Below are 14,532 nucleotides of genomic sequence, written 5' to 3'. Positions count from 1 at the left end.
AGTTTGAAGCACAGAACACTGGGATCAGGATCATTTATGTCTGCAATTCATTCTCTTTTTGATTCTTTTGTTTTTAATGAAGATATTTTAAGTCAGAGAGAAAAGTCTGTCAGAAAATAAAACACTTGTTCCGTTTTCTTTAGAGTTCAGTAAAGTTTCATTCATGAATATGAGGTTAGTAAGAGGAGCAGGGTTTCTATTTTTCCTGAGATCTAATAAATAACTAGTGTTCCTGAGACATCATAAACCAGGTTATATCAATAAGTTTCAGAGTTCACGATCAGATAGGATCAAGATAAGGGCTAAATAATTAATGAATTATTTAATAATGATGCATTTCACCAATACAGTGATCAGTGTGCTTCTCAACAGCACACAGAATAAACAGAGAGCAGGTTTTCTTCATGTGACAGTGTTAAACAGGTTAAAAACAGACAAAGAACTGTTACTGTTTATATTTGATTAGAGTTATTACAGTGCACATGTGCAGACACACACACAATTGTTAGAGCTGACTGACAGATGATCCAGAAGTGATCAGCTTGTGCTGTCATCACTGAAACACATCGCTTCATGTGGCGCCCAGGAAAGGACGTCTCATTTCTCTTTTCATTTCCTCATTTCCCCTCTCTTCTCCTCATGTCTTTGTTTCCTCTCTCCTCTCTCTCATGAATTTCCCTTCTGGTATGAATAAAGTATTCTATCTATCTATCTATCTATCTATCTATCTATCTATCTATCTATCTATCTATCTATCTATCTATCTATCTATCTATCTATCTATCTATCTATCTATCTATCTATCTATCTATCTTCATTTACTCATTTCCTCTCTTCTCTCTAGAGCTTTGGGATTTACTCATGGTGTTTTCATTGATTAAATGCAGAGGTACCCTGACCCTAATTCATGTTTATATCTTTTCCAGTATCTGGCATCCAGTAAAAATGAATATGTGGATCTTTCAGCAGCAGCCCTGGAACTTCAAAGACAGTACAGGCAAGTTCATGGATAGAATCAGAAATACTTCACTAATTTCAGAATAGGTAGAATATTTTCTGTATTAAAGCTCCGATGTCAGTTGATCTCAATGCAACTGGGCAGCCTGGACAATCTAGACAATTTTAAGCTGTCTATGACGGTGTGGTGGTGAATATCCTGATTGCAGCCACATCTCTGTAAGGCGTACCATACTGCATCCCCTTAACTCCTTCTGAATCCTTGCAAAGCAGAGATCTCACATTGGCATAATTAGAAAGGAGAGACATGGTTTATATCTTGTCATCTTGCTCCACCTCTGTTCCCTTGCAGTTTTTGCATCCCTATGCTGCATCCCTGTGCAGAGTCTGCTGGACTCTTGACATTTAATGAGCCGGATGGGTTCAGAGCTAACATCAGAGCACAATGTAAACAAAGCATCAACAGAACAACAGCAACAGCAGAGTTAAAGTCGAAAGTTTGTGATTCCAACATGAAAACCAGTCCACACTTGTCTCCAAGGGTCCATCCAGAGAGGGCAGACAGTTCAAAGACACAGAGAAATCTGAGTAGTCAAGTAAAAAAAAGTAAAATACTGAAAGGTGCATTCAGGGTCAGTGCAAGGAAAAAAACAAAAAAAACAAAACCAACACTGGTGTTCTGTCATAGAATCAGAACACGATTCAGCTTAAACTATACTCATCTTCCTCTGGTCAGGAAGTCATCCAACAAATGAACACAGATACTTAAATCTATTTGTATTTTTTCTTTTTAATTTCATTTTCAGTGGGACACTTGTGAAACATCAGTCGATACAATACACAGGAATACAAAAGCTTCACAAAGCACACTCAAAATAATCAACTAAAGAACAGCAAAACTATCACAGGGAGGAGAGATGCTGAAAGTTTTGTCCGCACTTGCTTCTGTTGCGAAAATGTAGATCTACATGTCTGTGTGTTTATGTTGTGTTTGAATTCTATTGTATGATTAGAATGGAGTATGGCAGAAGAAACAAGACAGCTTTCAGGATCCAGGTAGAGAAAGGTAAGAGGAGGCAGTGGGATACCCTTTTTACATGATGGTCTTTGAAAGATGGAAAACATTCCTCTATCGATCTGTGTGACTGTACATGTAACAGCTTTATACCTACTGCCATGTCAGTCACTACAGCTTATGCTTCTTCTGTTAGCCTCCATCCCTTTGTAGCTTTCAGCAGAACATCTATCAATGCATTTGTGTGATTTATTTTTTCTCATTGTTCCTTTTAACCATTTCCTTTTTTCACTGATATGATCTTGTCTTCTTCTCATAACCCCCTTAACCCCCTTATGCTATCAATCAATCAATCAATCAATCTTTATTTGTATAGCGCCAAATCATAACAAATGTTATCTCAAGACACTTTACAAAAACATTTAGAGGTCTTTACACACATACACACACACACACACACACACACACACACACACACACACACACACACACACTTAAAGGGAGAGAGAGAGAGAGAGACAGACACAGTCCGAAGTTTGGCACTGTATTGCTATTAGCTTCATGTTATAATTCCACTCACGCCATGACTGTTCATGTCTTTCTGTTAAACTTTTATCTTGTTGTCCCACCAATGCTTTCATCCGTCAAAGCACCTTGTAAACATTTTTTAGGCGCTATTAAAGTAATTATTTCTGTATCAAATTCACAACAAGGAACATTTTGAGGTGAAAATTACTGTAAGGAGCATTACTGTGTCTTTTAAATCTGCCTCTTCCAGTGTACGAAGCCATCATGAAAGAGTCTGGGCTCGGTGATCTGGAGAGCAAACACCTGGCTAAGAAAGCTAAACACAGCCACAATAACGATGAGTAAGGCATTGTTTGGACTTGCCTACTTTGTTTGTCACTTCAGGGCTGTAACAGTCCTTTTCTTCGTCTTTCTTATCCTCTCGGTGTACAATCATTTTGTCCTTCTGTGTTTTCACAGTGATGGAAGCAGCTCAGAGTCCTCTGACAGTGATGACCACATTCTGATGGCCACGGTAAGATCAGAGGCCTTTCCTATAAAGTTGGATTTTCTCTTAGTGAGGTAACTTAACCCTGGATTTTTCTGTCCTATGACACTGGTTCACTTCTTACCGGGATGAATCAAAGATCAGCAAGTATAAAAGCACCACCTCTGACCAATCAGCTCTCTTGGAAAATGACCAGCCCATTCTTAGAAGATCCTGTCAAAGTTGGTGATCGTGAGAGGAGTGCTTGGGAGAGAAAGGGTTTTTAGGGATAGCTGTAATCTTTTAATGTCCCTGATGACATCCTGATACAGATAAAGATACAGATTTTCATCAGCTGGACTGAGCTAAATTTGTAAACTGATGGAGCCATGTGTTAAAAATGTTACACATCACAGTCAGGCTCATCTGAAATAATGAGGTTAATAAAATGGCCACACATGGCAGAACTGCAGGAACATGATTTTATGAAACACACAAATACTCATTCTGTCTCAGTGAGGAATTGATATTCAACACTTAATGCGCTTACTTGGAGGGTCAGCTGGTTACAGATCTATTTTAAAATCCTCAGATAATATCCATAGCCCCTGTTGGCAGTGAGGTTCAATAACTTGTTATTACATTTGACCTTCTACAGCCCACCAACCACATGAACAGCTCACTTACATCTCTGTACCGGAAGGATCCGCCTGCTGCTAACTGCCCTGCTAACATAACTGATCCCCCTCCCAGTGCAGAGACGCTGGTCTCCACAGGAGGTTGGTTCATTGATAAAGGCAGTGGTCCTGAGAAGGGCAAAATCCTCATCGATCTATGTGAAGAGGAGCCCGATAATACAGCACTACAGGTAAGTAGGAGGAGGCCCTATCTGTACTTGGATATAAATCAGTAAGTATCCTGACAGCGTTACTGATGAGGCTCATGAGGTTGGACAGGGCAAAAATGTTTGTTAACTAACATTGATTTAAAAATAAAAATGATAAATGATTATTTTTTAATAATCTTTCTCTGATCTTCACTTGGTCTTGAATGCAAAAAAAAACTAAATTTATGGTCTTTTCTAGATCAAGAACAGTTGACAAAAATGATGTATTAATTATTTCAAAAAATGGAGTAACAATTGAAAGAGTCTGTTCTAACAAATATCTAGGTGAATGGATTGATGATAAAATTACTTTCAATTATCATATTGATGACCTTGTCGGACGACTGAGACAAAAATAGGGTATTTTCATAGAAATAAATTGAAAATCCCCAGGGTTTGTGGGAGGAGGATTGTGGAGGCCGTTTTCATGTCAGTCATTGACTATGCAGACTTCATATACAGACATGCATCCTCCTTAACCCTAAAATGACTTGACACCTGTTTACCATTCTGCATTATGGTTTATCACTGGTGATCCTTTTAACACGCACCACTGTGTTTTATACAGTGAGGTTGGTTGGTCCTCGCTACAGATGAGGCATGATTTTCATTGGCACCTTTTTATTTATAAAGCCCTTTCAGAAAAGTTACCATCCTACCTCACCAAGCTTCTTGATATTTCTTTTAACAATCAGTGTCATACACGCTCCTCTGACAGGCTTCTGTTGCATGTCCCACAAGTCAGGTCTGAACTGGGAAAGACTGCCTTTTCCTATTCTGCTCCTGAGTCCTGTTACAGACTACAGGAACTGCTCAGGATTAATGACCTTCTACCTTTTGGGCTTTTTAGAAATCTTATTTTAAATTTGCACTCTCTTGTGTGTAATTGTTTGTGTGACCTATTGTCATATTCATCATCACAGGTCTGATGATTTTAATGCCCTTTCTTGAAGGTTGTCTGTTTTATTGTTTTGTGCTGACTCGACATCATTGTAAATGAGGATGCCCCTCAATGATCTCCCGAGTATAAATAAAGGTTGATTGAGTGATTGATTTACATTTACAAAATGCATACGCAATAACAACAAATAATGTTTAGATCAAATCAACAATTGACAAGACTACCCTTTACTTTCAAACCAGAATCTTATGGGTACACACCTGTACAGTCTGTGATTCAGTAGGAATGTAGCCTGTGTATGTATCATACTCTACCAAACAGGAGCTAATGATCACCAGTTTAGTTAGAAACACAAACGGCTGTTAGGGACTCCACACTGGGAGGGGAACTGACAAACTCTGCTACTAAGGCGAGGTTGATGAAGACAGTTTTATGTCGCAGGTCAGACACCTTGGCACAACTGAACTTCACTAAACCAACAGCTTTGTTGTTTCTCTATGACTAGCAGACAGAAGTGTCCATCCCAGATTCAGTGAAATCTCACAAGAAGTCCAAAAGAAGAACCAAGAGCTTCACAGAAACGATCAGTGCTGACAGCGTGAACAAAAAAGGTACTTCCTCCTCCAATTTGCTACACTGTCTCTATAAGAGGTCATTGAGTATTGAAATAAACTATTCCAGTATGATAAATATCAGGGTTCTGAATTATTACATGCCAAATGTTGGTGAAAATTCATTGTGGTGGGTATTAAAAAAGTCACTAGCCAGTTGACTGGTGAAAGATAATGGTTTTTTTTTCCACCCACCCCAACTAGAAGAGAGTGAAGAAGCTACAAAGATTATAGAGAGGTTTAGAGAGGTGGACCATTTATTTTGTGGGACACATAAGCGTAGATTTGGATGGGAATGCAAACGTGAAGACTTGCATTACACACTTGGATGTTCACAGATGCCTCTCTTTGGGGCTGGATGTGTCAGTCTCAGGCTGTAGGGGAAGAGTGGGCCTCTCTTGCCTTTCTCCATATAAACCGAAGGCTTGCCAAGTCAGCTTATTATTAGGGGGTTGTGGTGTTTTTCACCAATATTCCATCATGGTCCGCTCCAGGTAAGTCCTCTGTTGCAGTCTGTGTAACTCCAGACAGCGCTACGTGGCTGTAATGACCTCTGAACTGACGAAGACTTTGTTTACGTTTGCCCCTCAAAGAATGGAGTCAGCTGTCCAGAAAGTACTGGGCATGCGCAGTACTCTCTGGATAGCTGACTCCTTTAAGTCTGGGAATTCCTTTTTTTTGCTGTTGAATACAATAGTTTATTGCTGATGGACAATTGAGAAGTATGATTTGTATTTTTATCTATTGTATGGATGTGAAAAAATCATAAATGTGAAAAAAAAAATACATGAAATGGAGCGTAACCCAGCAGTGTTGTACATAAACAGGTACATTTGAAGTTTTTTTAACAAGTTCTACAGTATGCTGTGATGTTTGTCAAATCCATATAAGTTACATTCCCTTTATGCTACTTGTATATATTTCATTTCAGCAAAATCAAAGTCCCCAGAGCTGCAGTACCCCTCTCTGAAGTTTGAAGACGTGGGGGGAAATGAAGACACCTTAACAGTTTGTCCCTTTTTTTTCACTTGTTATGAACACTCACCAGGAAGGGCTACTGACAGACATTTTTACATCTTGTACAGTAGAGATGTAATGAAGCACTGTTGAACATGTTTTCTGTCATTCAGCATTCATGAGCCAGTATTTGACATCATTGCAGGAGGTGTGTAAGCTGCTGATTCACATACGACACCCAGAGGTGTACCAGCAGCTAGGAATGGTTCCCCCAAGGGGCTTCCTCCTACATGGTCCTCCTGGCTGTGGAAAAACCCTGCTAGCCCAAGCTGTAGCTGGGGTAAGTGCTAAGAAATGAAAGAAGAAGGAGAAGAAACCCTAAGTATGTGATTTAATCCTTTTATTTCATTGGTCAAATTCCCTCTACATCTGTAAACCTGATAACATTAAAACATTTAGAGCTATGTTGACAATAAAATAAGTTGCAAACAGCGTTCATCGGGTCCTTGCCCTGTCCCCGGTCCCTTCATGCTGGCCCCTCACGCCTATTTCAACTCCTCTGTCAAGGTTTCATCCCTTTTATAATGTGTGTGTGCCTTCAGTGAGTCACATGACCAACTGCATGGAACTGTTATTCAGTGTGTGACATCACCAACTGCTGCACTGTGAGGAGTGAAAGTGTCAGAAGCTCCTCAGGGATCTCTTCTAGCTTTGCTAGAGAGGAAGAGGTTCTTCTCGCTTAGCTAGAAGACGGCCGTCCCCCTTTGGGCAAGAACCCTAAAAATAGATTTTTGCAGGATCAAAGGTGAACCACTTCCAAGCACCAACATTTTTTCCATAGTAAGTCCATGTGAGAAGTCTTATCAGAGGTAAACATTTATATCAGAGCAGTTACTTTATAAAGAAAGAACTGCTCTATGTTTACCTGGTTGTAGTTATAACCTTTGTCTCCACTCCTGTCTGTCCTCATCTGTTGGGTTTTGGAGGACGTTAGGATCTCGGTAGGCCTGTCACGAAAATCAATAAATCAATTAACCGAATGCTGAATAAAAATGTCCTCGGTAAGTTTGCCAGCCTCAAGAAACTGACACGTGCATGCATGTTTGTTTTCCTCCTCTCTTTCAACCAAAGAGGCTGAATGAGAAGATGGCTCACTACGTCTATCTTTCCTAACATCGGGGTACATAGGTTCTATAGCGGATTTAGCGGATTTATAGCGGAGTGAGCATCTGTCAAAAATGCAATCTTTGGGGTGAGGACGGGGCTGCTCGCATTTACACACGGAGAAAGCTGAAGTGAGCGTTCTGAGGGGTAAGGAGGGAACACACGCTAATATGAGTGATGGCACGAAAGATACGATTCTTAAGCCGCCTGCCGCAGTCCCAGTGTGGGAATATTTTGTTTTTTATCAGAATGAACAAAGTGTGAGCTCATGAACACCAACCAGCTGATATGTCGCATTTGTTTGAAAATAGTGGTGACGAAGAAGAAGAAGAAGAAGAAGAAGAAGGGGAGATGCAGCGGAGCCTTATTCTTTGACAATCCGCTCTTACTGAGGCTTTTGGTCTGCAAAGTAAATAGAAATAAAAGCGCCAAATGGTGGGCGCTCAAAAACAGATACATTGCCAAAGAAATGCAGCCCTTCAAAACGGTTGAAAGCCAGAAATGTTAAAAATGTTTGACAGACAGTACGGATTGACTGGGAAAAAGTACATGACAATTTAGGAACTGTATAAACTCCCTTTTATTTAGGCTATAGATTTTATTGGGGTTTTTTTGTTTGTTTTTTTGGAGTTTCATTTTTTCTTTAGAGACAGGGTCTACGTTTTATTGTTTTTGATTAGTATTAATTATTTTCACTGACATATATTTTTTTCTAAAAGGGAGTCCATTTCATTTTTATTGTATTTTTTTTCTCTTTCTTGTTTGTTAAGTTTATTACATTTTTGTTTGATTTATTTTATTTAAAAGATCCTGACCTTTTAATTACAGTTAAATACTCTTAAGAAATTAAAGTTTCTTGCTTTTGATATGGTGTGCTCACTTTATTATCCCATTTATCATAATTACATCAATGAAAAAATGAAGAAAAAAAATCAAAATAATATTGACAATAATATCGTTTATCGGCAATAATATTTTGGAAAATTATCGTCTTGCAAAATTTGTTATCGTGACAGGCCTAGATCTCAGTGAGTTATTCAGACAGAAAGTCTATGAGGTCTGTGGGGTCTTTGAGATCTGTGCTGTCTGAGGGCCCTGTGGGATGGGGTTCCTTCACTGTATGTATTTTAAATACGTCAAGCTCCATTTCTTTCTAAGTGAGACATTGGTCATTGAATGGTGTGTGTGTCTGTGTGTGTGTGTGTGTGTGTGTCTGGGTTTCTCAGGAGCTACAGCTGCCCATGTTGAAGGTGTCTGCACCAGAGCTGGTGTCTGGAGTGTCTGGGGAGTCTGAACAGAAGCTCAGAGAACTCTTTGACCTTGCTGTGGTTAGTCGTGCTTTTCCTCGTTCAGATCATCAATAGCTGTGTTTCCATTACACCCTTTTGCAAAATAAAAGTGATATTTCTGAAATTTCAATAAAGAAAAATTGGGCCTTGCCGGTGTCTCCATTATGACCAGAATTGCGCACAACTTGAGTAAAGAAATACTTGCTGTCTGTCCGGGCCCTGGTGATGATGCCGATTCGTGAACATTAGTGTTTTAATTCACTGGTCAAACTGTCAATTGTGACCATGCCAACTCAAAACAGGCATGAGCAAAACATCAAATGAAAATGCTCTCTCACAACCTGCTCTCTCACACGTACCTCCACCCCTCCCTCCTGCTGCATTCTGACCCGCTCACAGCCTTCCTGATGCCTTCACTACTGACAGTTAAAAACACAAACATCTGCACTGAACACAGAACTAACAGCAGAGCTGTTGGAATATGAATGCCAGAGTCTGTTTGTGTGGTAGTGGACACATACTAGGGACTTATGTGTGAGGATCATGAATGAGAAAGTGGGGGAGGTACGTTGATATGACAATGCAACATGTTTTTGCAAAAACGTGTTTCCGTTGCACTTTTGTGATAAACTTCAGGATCAAAACTTTTAAAAAACTGAGAGCGTAAAAACTTTTTTTTTTTCGAAATTTAGAGTTTTTTTTTGATACTTTGGTGCCTACTACATTTTTTATTGCAGTATTTAGGTTTTGTGCAATTCTAGATGTAATGGAAACACAGCTAATGAAAGTTCCAGGTGGAACTGCTAACATCACTGGGACAAGAGGGTTGACCATTTGGTGTTCCGTTTTTTTTTTCCAAATGTTCATTTTTGCCCTTGCAGAGTTCAGCCCCATGTATCCTGTTTATAGACGAAATCGACGCCATCACCCCAAAGAGAGAGGTGGCCTCTAAAGACATGGAGAGGAGGATCGTAGCCCAGCTGCTCACCTGCATGGATGGTAGGACAGAATGAGATGTGCAACTTTAAAGTACGTTATAACCTAGACTAATTATTAACAGTTACAGTTCAGTCATTGTGTATGATTTGATGCTGGATGTGCCAGATGTGTATCACATCATACACAGGCTATAAGACAGGCTTAAGGCTAAAACACAAGCTTAATTCTCAAAATGGGCTTTAGGCTAAGACACAGGCTAAAGGCTTAAACACAGGTTAGAGGCTAGAACATGAGCTTTAGGGCCAAAACACAAGCAAAAGGCCAAAAACAAGCTTAAGGCTCAAACACGGGCTAAAGGCCTACATACAAGCTTAAGGCTAAAATGTAGGTTAAAGGCTTAACCCAAGCACAAGGCCGAAATGGCTAACAGCTCAAACCAGGGCCAAAGGCTAAAAAATGGGTTTAGCTGTTTGTGATAATATTCATTCCAACCCACGAGTAGAACTAAGTACAGCCGGCTACTAAACTACAGTACAAACTGACAAAGTTTGCTTGTTATCACCAGATACAACCTCGTGGGGTTGTATGTGGTTAAAGTTGTGTGAAACAAAGAAAGGTAGAGTTACAAAGGAGATCTAATCTCCATTCATTTCCAAAACAATCACACGCCTTCACCACAGTGTACGTTGTGAGACTCCGTGCAAAAAAGTGTCGCTGTAGTCTGACTAGAACGGATTCTCCTCACAGTCTCTTCAAGAGAAAAAAAAAAACAAAAAAAAACAGTGCTCTAGATTTTTATAATAGTAAACATAAAAATATGTTTGCACCTTTAACTCTGAATTAACACTCACATCTGTAACATCTTCTTAATAATGTTGGTTCTTCTGCTTTTAACTCTGATGTAATGTATGTATGTTTGAGGTATGCCAAGGCGCGCACACACACACACACACACACACACACACACACACACACACACACACACACACACACACACACACACACACACACACACACACACACACACACACGCGCGCGCGTTCATCATCTAAACAATGCAAGAAATGACAGGAAATAAGTCAGAAAATGTGATGTTACAAGTAGCGTTAAAGGCATCAATAAATAGTCAAACTACTCTGGAAACAAGCTGGGCGGATGCAAAAAACGCAAAAAATTGCACATGTCATGGAAAAAATAATGTTGAACGGAAGTTCTGGTGTGAGTGTGCAAATATGATTGACATAACATGAGATCAAGTTTCTTTTTTAACGTGTGTCAATTTGGGATGAAGATGAAGGAGAAAAACAAATACTGACGACGTGACTGTCCGCAGCGCTTATGTCTCACCTGATTTCCAGTGCATGAAAGAGTCACAGGCCACGATGAAGGGCAGTTTTCCCTTGGGGTTTGAAAAGAGGAAAAAGAAACAGCATAACAGTGAACTTGGGGAGCAGCAGTGAGGTAACTTCCCTGTCAGGGTGGGAGAGTGGGAGGGAGTAGTCTGTGTTTGACCTGCATTTCAGGGCGGTTAGTAAGAGTAAGCCCCTCAGTCTCCATGTGCCTCTTGCTGGTTTCTATTATAAGCTGTAGCATAGTTACAATTGCAATTAGGCAAACACTATACATACATGGAAATTAATGGAATACTGACCAAGAATAGCCAGGAGCGCCCGAGTGGTCAAGCCATCATGAGTATCAACCATGAGGTGGGGAAGAAAATATCATACGACAACATCATTGATGATTTTGCATCAAAAAAAGTGTAGAAAAGGACACTTTTATTGGTGAGTTATTTAAAAAATCTGTTATTTCATAACTAGGTATCAATACACATTATTTTTTATTATGACTATATATGTGTGTAGACGCTGTTACTTTGTTTAGATTACTTAGGTTGTTTGTTTACACGTTAAATTTGATATGATTTGTTCGGATTTGTTCGGATGTTATTCTTTGTTAGACCTACAGGTGGCGTTGTGGCAACAGTGCAATATGTTTAAAGGGGGGATGAGTGGAAGTACTGCGGTGGCAGGTGCAGCTGTTTAATTCAGTGGGGGGGGGGGGCCCTTTGCAGAGTTTTGCCTAGGGCCCCATGGAGGTCTGAACTGGCTCTGTTTACACGACAAGATTTCACCCTGAAATGCAAAAAACGCTGAGAAAAAAATCAGCGTTTACACAGAAAGGCTGAGACTGAAAATGCTGTAGTCAGCATACCAGGCCTGTAGGTGGCGCTATAACTGTCTTGTCCAGAAGCCACTTTTGGTAGATCTCCAGTGAAGTAGAGTTGAGCTGATCATCTGGTGAATTGGTGAATGCCAAGTGCAGAAGTGAAGCAACAGATGCTCATTTTATTAAAGGCTGGTACACATAACAGGATTCTCCAAAACTTCACACATTTAGAGAGCACACACTTGATTATAACAAAAGGCATATCGCACAAGATTTCTCTCTCCTGATCTTACAGTGTGTGGTCTGCATTCCGAGGACACCACACACTAACTGATTCTTCAGCAGCGCTTCAGCTTCTTCACGCTCAATATACCATATCTCGCCTAGTAAAACGTGACTTGGGTGTAAACAAACATGACAGATGTATGGGAAAATGCAAAGATGTTTGTTTTCAGACTCTAGAATTTGGAAAAAAAACACACACAAAAGAAAGGGGCTTATGGAAAGGTTGTGGAGACGGGGGGGATATGTGCTGTATGAATAACAATGCAAGTTGGAGGTGGGTAAAGTTGTTTAAAGTATTTCAGATAGATTTCTTACTTCCTCTTTGGTCAGTCAACTGAGTCAGCTAGCGTCTTGATTGGCTTTGCTCCAGTACGCGTGACATTACACGCTGTACCTGCTTGGCTCCTTTCTGAAGACCCCACACACTACAGGAATTTTAGTTGCAAATATTGAACATGTTCATTATCTACGATCTCTGAATCGGAGGCCTTCCGAGCAGGTCCGACCAGAAGAGATCACTCTTCACACACCCCATACCACAGGTAAATCACACATGATATCATCAGACAATTAGGCCTTTGCTGGCTTTGATCTTAAGGGGGACAAAAATCAGCCTGATTATCCTGTAATGTGTACCCACCTTAAAGGACAATCAGCAGATTCAGCAGCACAAGCACAACATGGTAGTCTGCGTCAATCGTAACAACAGTATTGTTGTACTGCATGAACATTAGTGTATGAGCATGCAGAAAGGGGAGTGTGATGTCAGCCTTTTCACTGAAAATGCCAGCTTTCTGTTTACACAGCAACGGTGTCGGCAGCATTTCAGAAAAAAATCCACTCTGGGGGACGTTTTCTAAAGTTTGCATTTTCAGTTGACTTAAACACTTTTTCTGTGTAAACGAGAGGCTGAAACCCAACAAAATTTCATCCTAAAACAGTTGTCGCATAAACGGCCCTTTGCGCACATCACTGCTGGAGCTGGGAGAGAACCCTCAACTCTCCAATTGATAATGACTACAACTGAGCTACAGCTGCCCCCTAATGTGACTGGCTGTGGATGTTACTGGTAACTGATCAAAAAAATGCTTCAATCAAACATCATTTGTCTTGCCTCTTCACAGACTTGAACAGTCTGACGGTGACAGCTCAGGTCCTGGTCATTGGTGCAACAAACAGGCCAGACTCCCTGGACCCAGCCCTACGCAGAGCTGGACGCTTCGACAGAGAGATCTGCCTGGGTATTCCTGATGAAGCAGCTCGTCTCAGGTATAACGTCCAGAATAAGAAAGCAGTTAGATCATAAGAGGAGATACTGTCAGAATGATATGCTAGCTGTTTTTTATCCTTTACTCTGTGGTTTGATAAACAGAAAAATTTGTAGTTCCTCAGATATTCTCTCAGCTCACTCCTGTTGTTCTTTCCCTTCAAGTGCCAAGTCCAGCCTGCAGCTACTTAGATTTATTATAACATGTTTAAATCCTGGATTTCTTGCCCTATCTAAACCAGGATCTGCACAAACATGGTGTGGATTTGGAAATTCATTTTAGTGTCTTGTGCCCTGTTAGGATCTTAAAGACATTGTGCCGAAAGCTAAAGCTGCCGGAGGATTTTAACTACCAGCAGCTGGCTCGCCTCACCCCGGGCTACGTGGGAGCAGACCTCATGGCTCTGTGCCGTGAAGCTGCCATGACTGCTGTTAACAGGGTTCTGCTGAAGGCTCAACCCCAGGGCTGTGAGCTGAGCTCATCTGAGGTGCTGATAACAAGTACAGCTCAGACCAAGGCTGATGTGATAGTCAGAGAAGTCAGAGAACAGACCACAGAGCTAAATCCACCACTTCACAGAGGCACTGACCAGCACCACTTGCAGGTATGAGGGGCTCAAAGAATTCACTCAGTTGAGTCAGACTTAGTGATTTCATGTTCTGAGTGTTTGTGCCTATTAGCCAGATCAATCCCTCTGTGCACTGACTTACAGTGGGGAAAGTAAGTATTGACCGTGTCAACTTTTTTCTCATCACATTTATTTCCAAAGCTGAGATTTAAACAAAATTTCTCCCAGACATTGGTATTAACTCAAATAATCCACACATGAAAAGAAATCACAACGTTGAAATCCAAAAATAATGATTATGTGGAATTAAGTACGATAACACAGGAAAAAAGTATTGAACACACCATGGAAAGGCTGTATACTTTGGCATGGAAATGCACCATACCACCTGAAATCTGTCAGTAATTATTACTTGAACTTCCAATTAGTGCAAACCAACATCAGCTAGGCTAGAATTGATGGTCCTATAAAAAAGGTGTTTTTTTCACCAAGCAGTTAAATACGACACACCTCATGATGGGTAAAGGCA

At 40.4% G+C, this 14,532-nt stretch overlaps 1 protein-coding gene across 3 annotated transcripts in view; it reads left to right on the top strand.

Moving 5' to 3' along the window:
* The window catches only part of nvl (nuclear VCP like), a 31,719-nt gene that overhangs the window by 1,531 nt on the left and 15,656 nt on the right, over positions 1-14,532 (top strand). For 2 of the 3 annotated variants that reach the window (XM_074675417.1, XM_074675416.1), the window contains exons 3-14: positions 927-997; positions 1,971-2,023; positions 2,751-2,841; positions 2,960-3,014; positions 3,625-3,834; positions 5,259-5,364; positions 6,296-6,372; positions 6,527-6,661; positions 8,712-8,813; positions 9,656-9,773; positions 13,292-13,436; positions 13,736-14,039. In XM_074675417.1, coding sequence (XP_074531518.1) covers positions 927-997; positions 1,971-2,023; positions 2,751-2,841; positions 2,960-3,014; positions 3,625-3,834; positions 5,259-5,364; positions 6,296-6,372; positions 6,527-6,661; positions 8,712-8,813; positions 9,656-9,773; positions 13,292-13,436; positions 13,736-14,039 — 1,467 coding nt within the window. The remainder of the gene's footprint in view (positions 1-926; positions 998-1,970; positions 2,024-2,750; positions 2,842-2,959; positions 3,015-3,624; positions 3,835-5,258; positions 5,365-6,295; positions 6,373-6,526; positions 6,662-8,711; positions 8,814-9,655; positions 9,774-13,291; positions 13,437-13,735; positions 14,040-14,532) is intronic. The other variant, XM_074675418.1, reaches the window with a different exon arrangement.

Source organism: Halichoeres trimaculatus, unplaced genomic scaffold (assembly GCF_033239565.1).
Source record: "Halichoeres trimaculatus isolate MK-OKI-2021-1 unplaced genomic scaffold, fHalTri1.1 fHalTri1_scaffold_8, whole genome shotgun sequence".
Lineage (NCBI taxonomy): Eukaryota > Metazoa > Chordata > Actinopteri > Labriformes > Labridae > Halichoeres > Halichoeres trimaculatus.
This window is presented reverse-complemented; position numbering and strand designations above follow the sequence as displayed.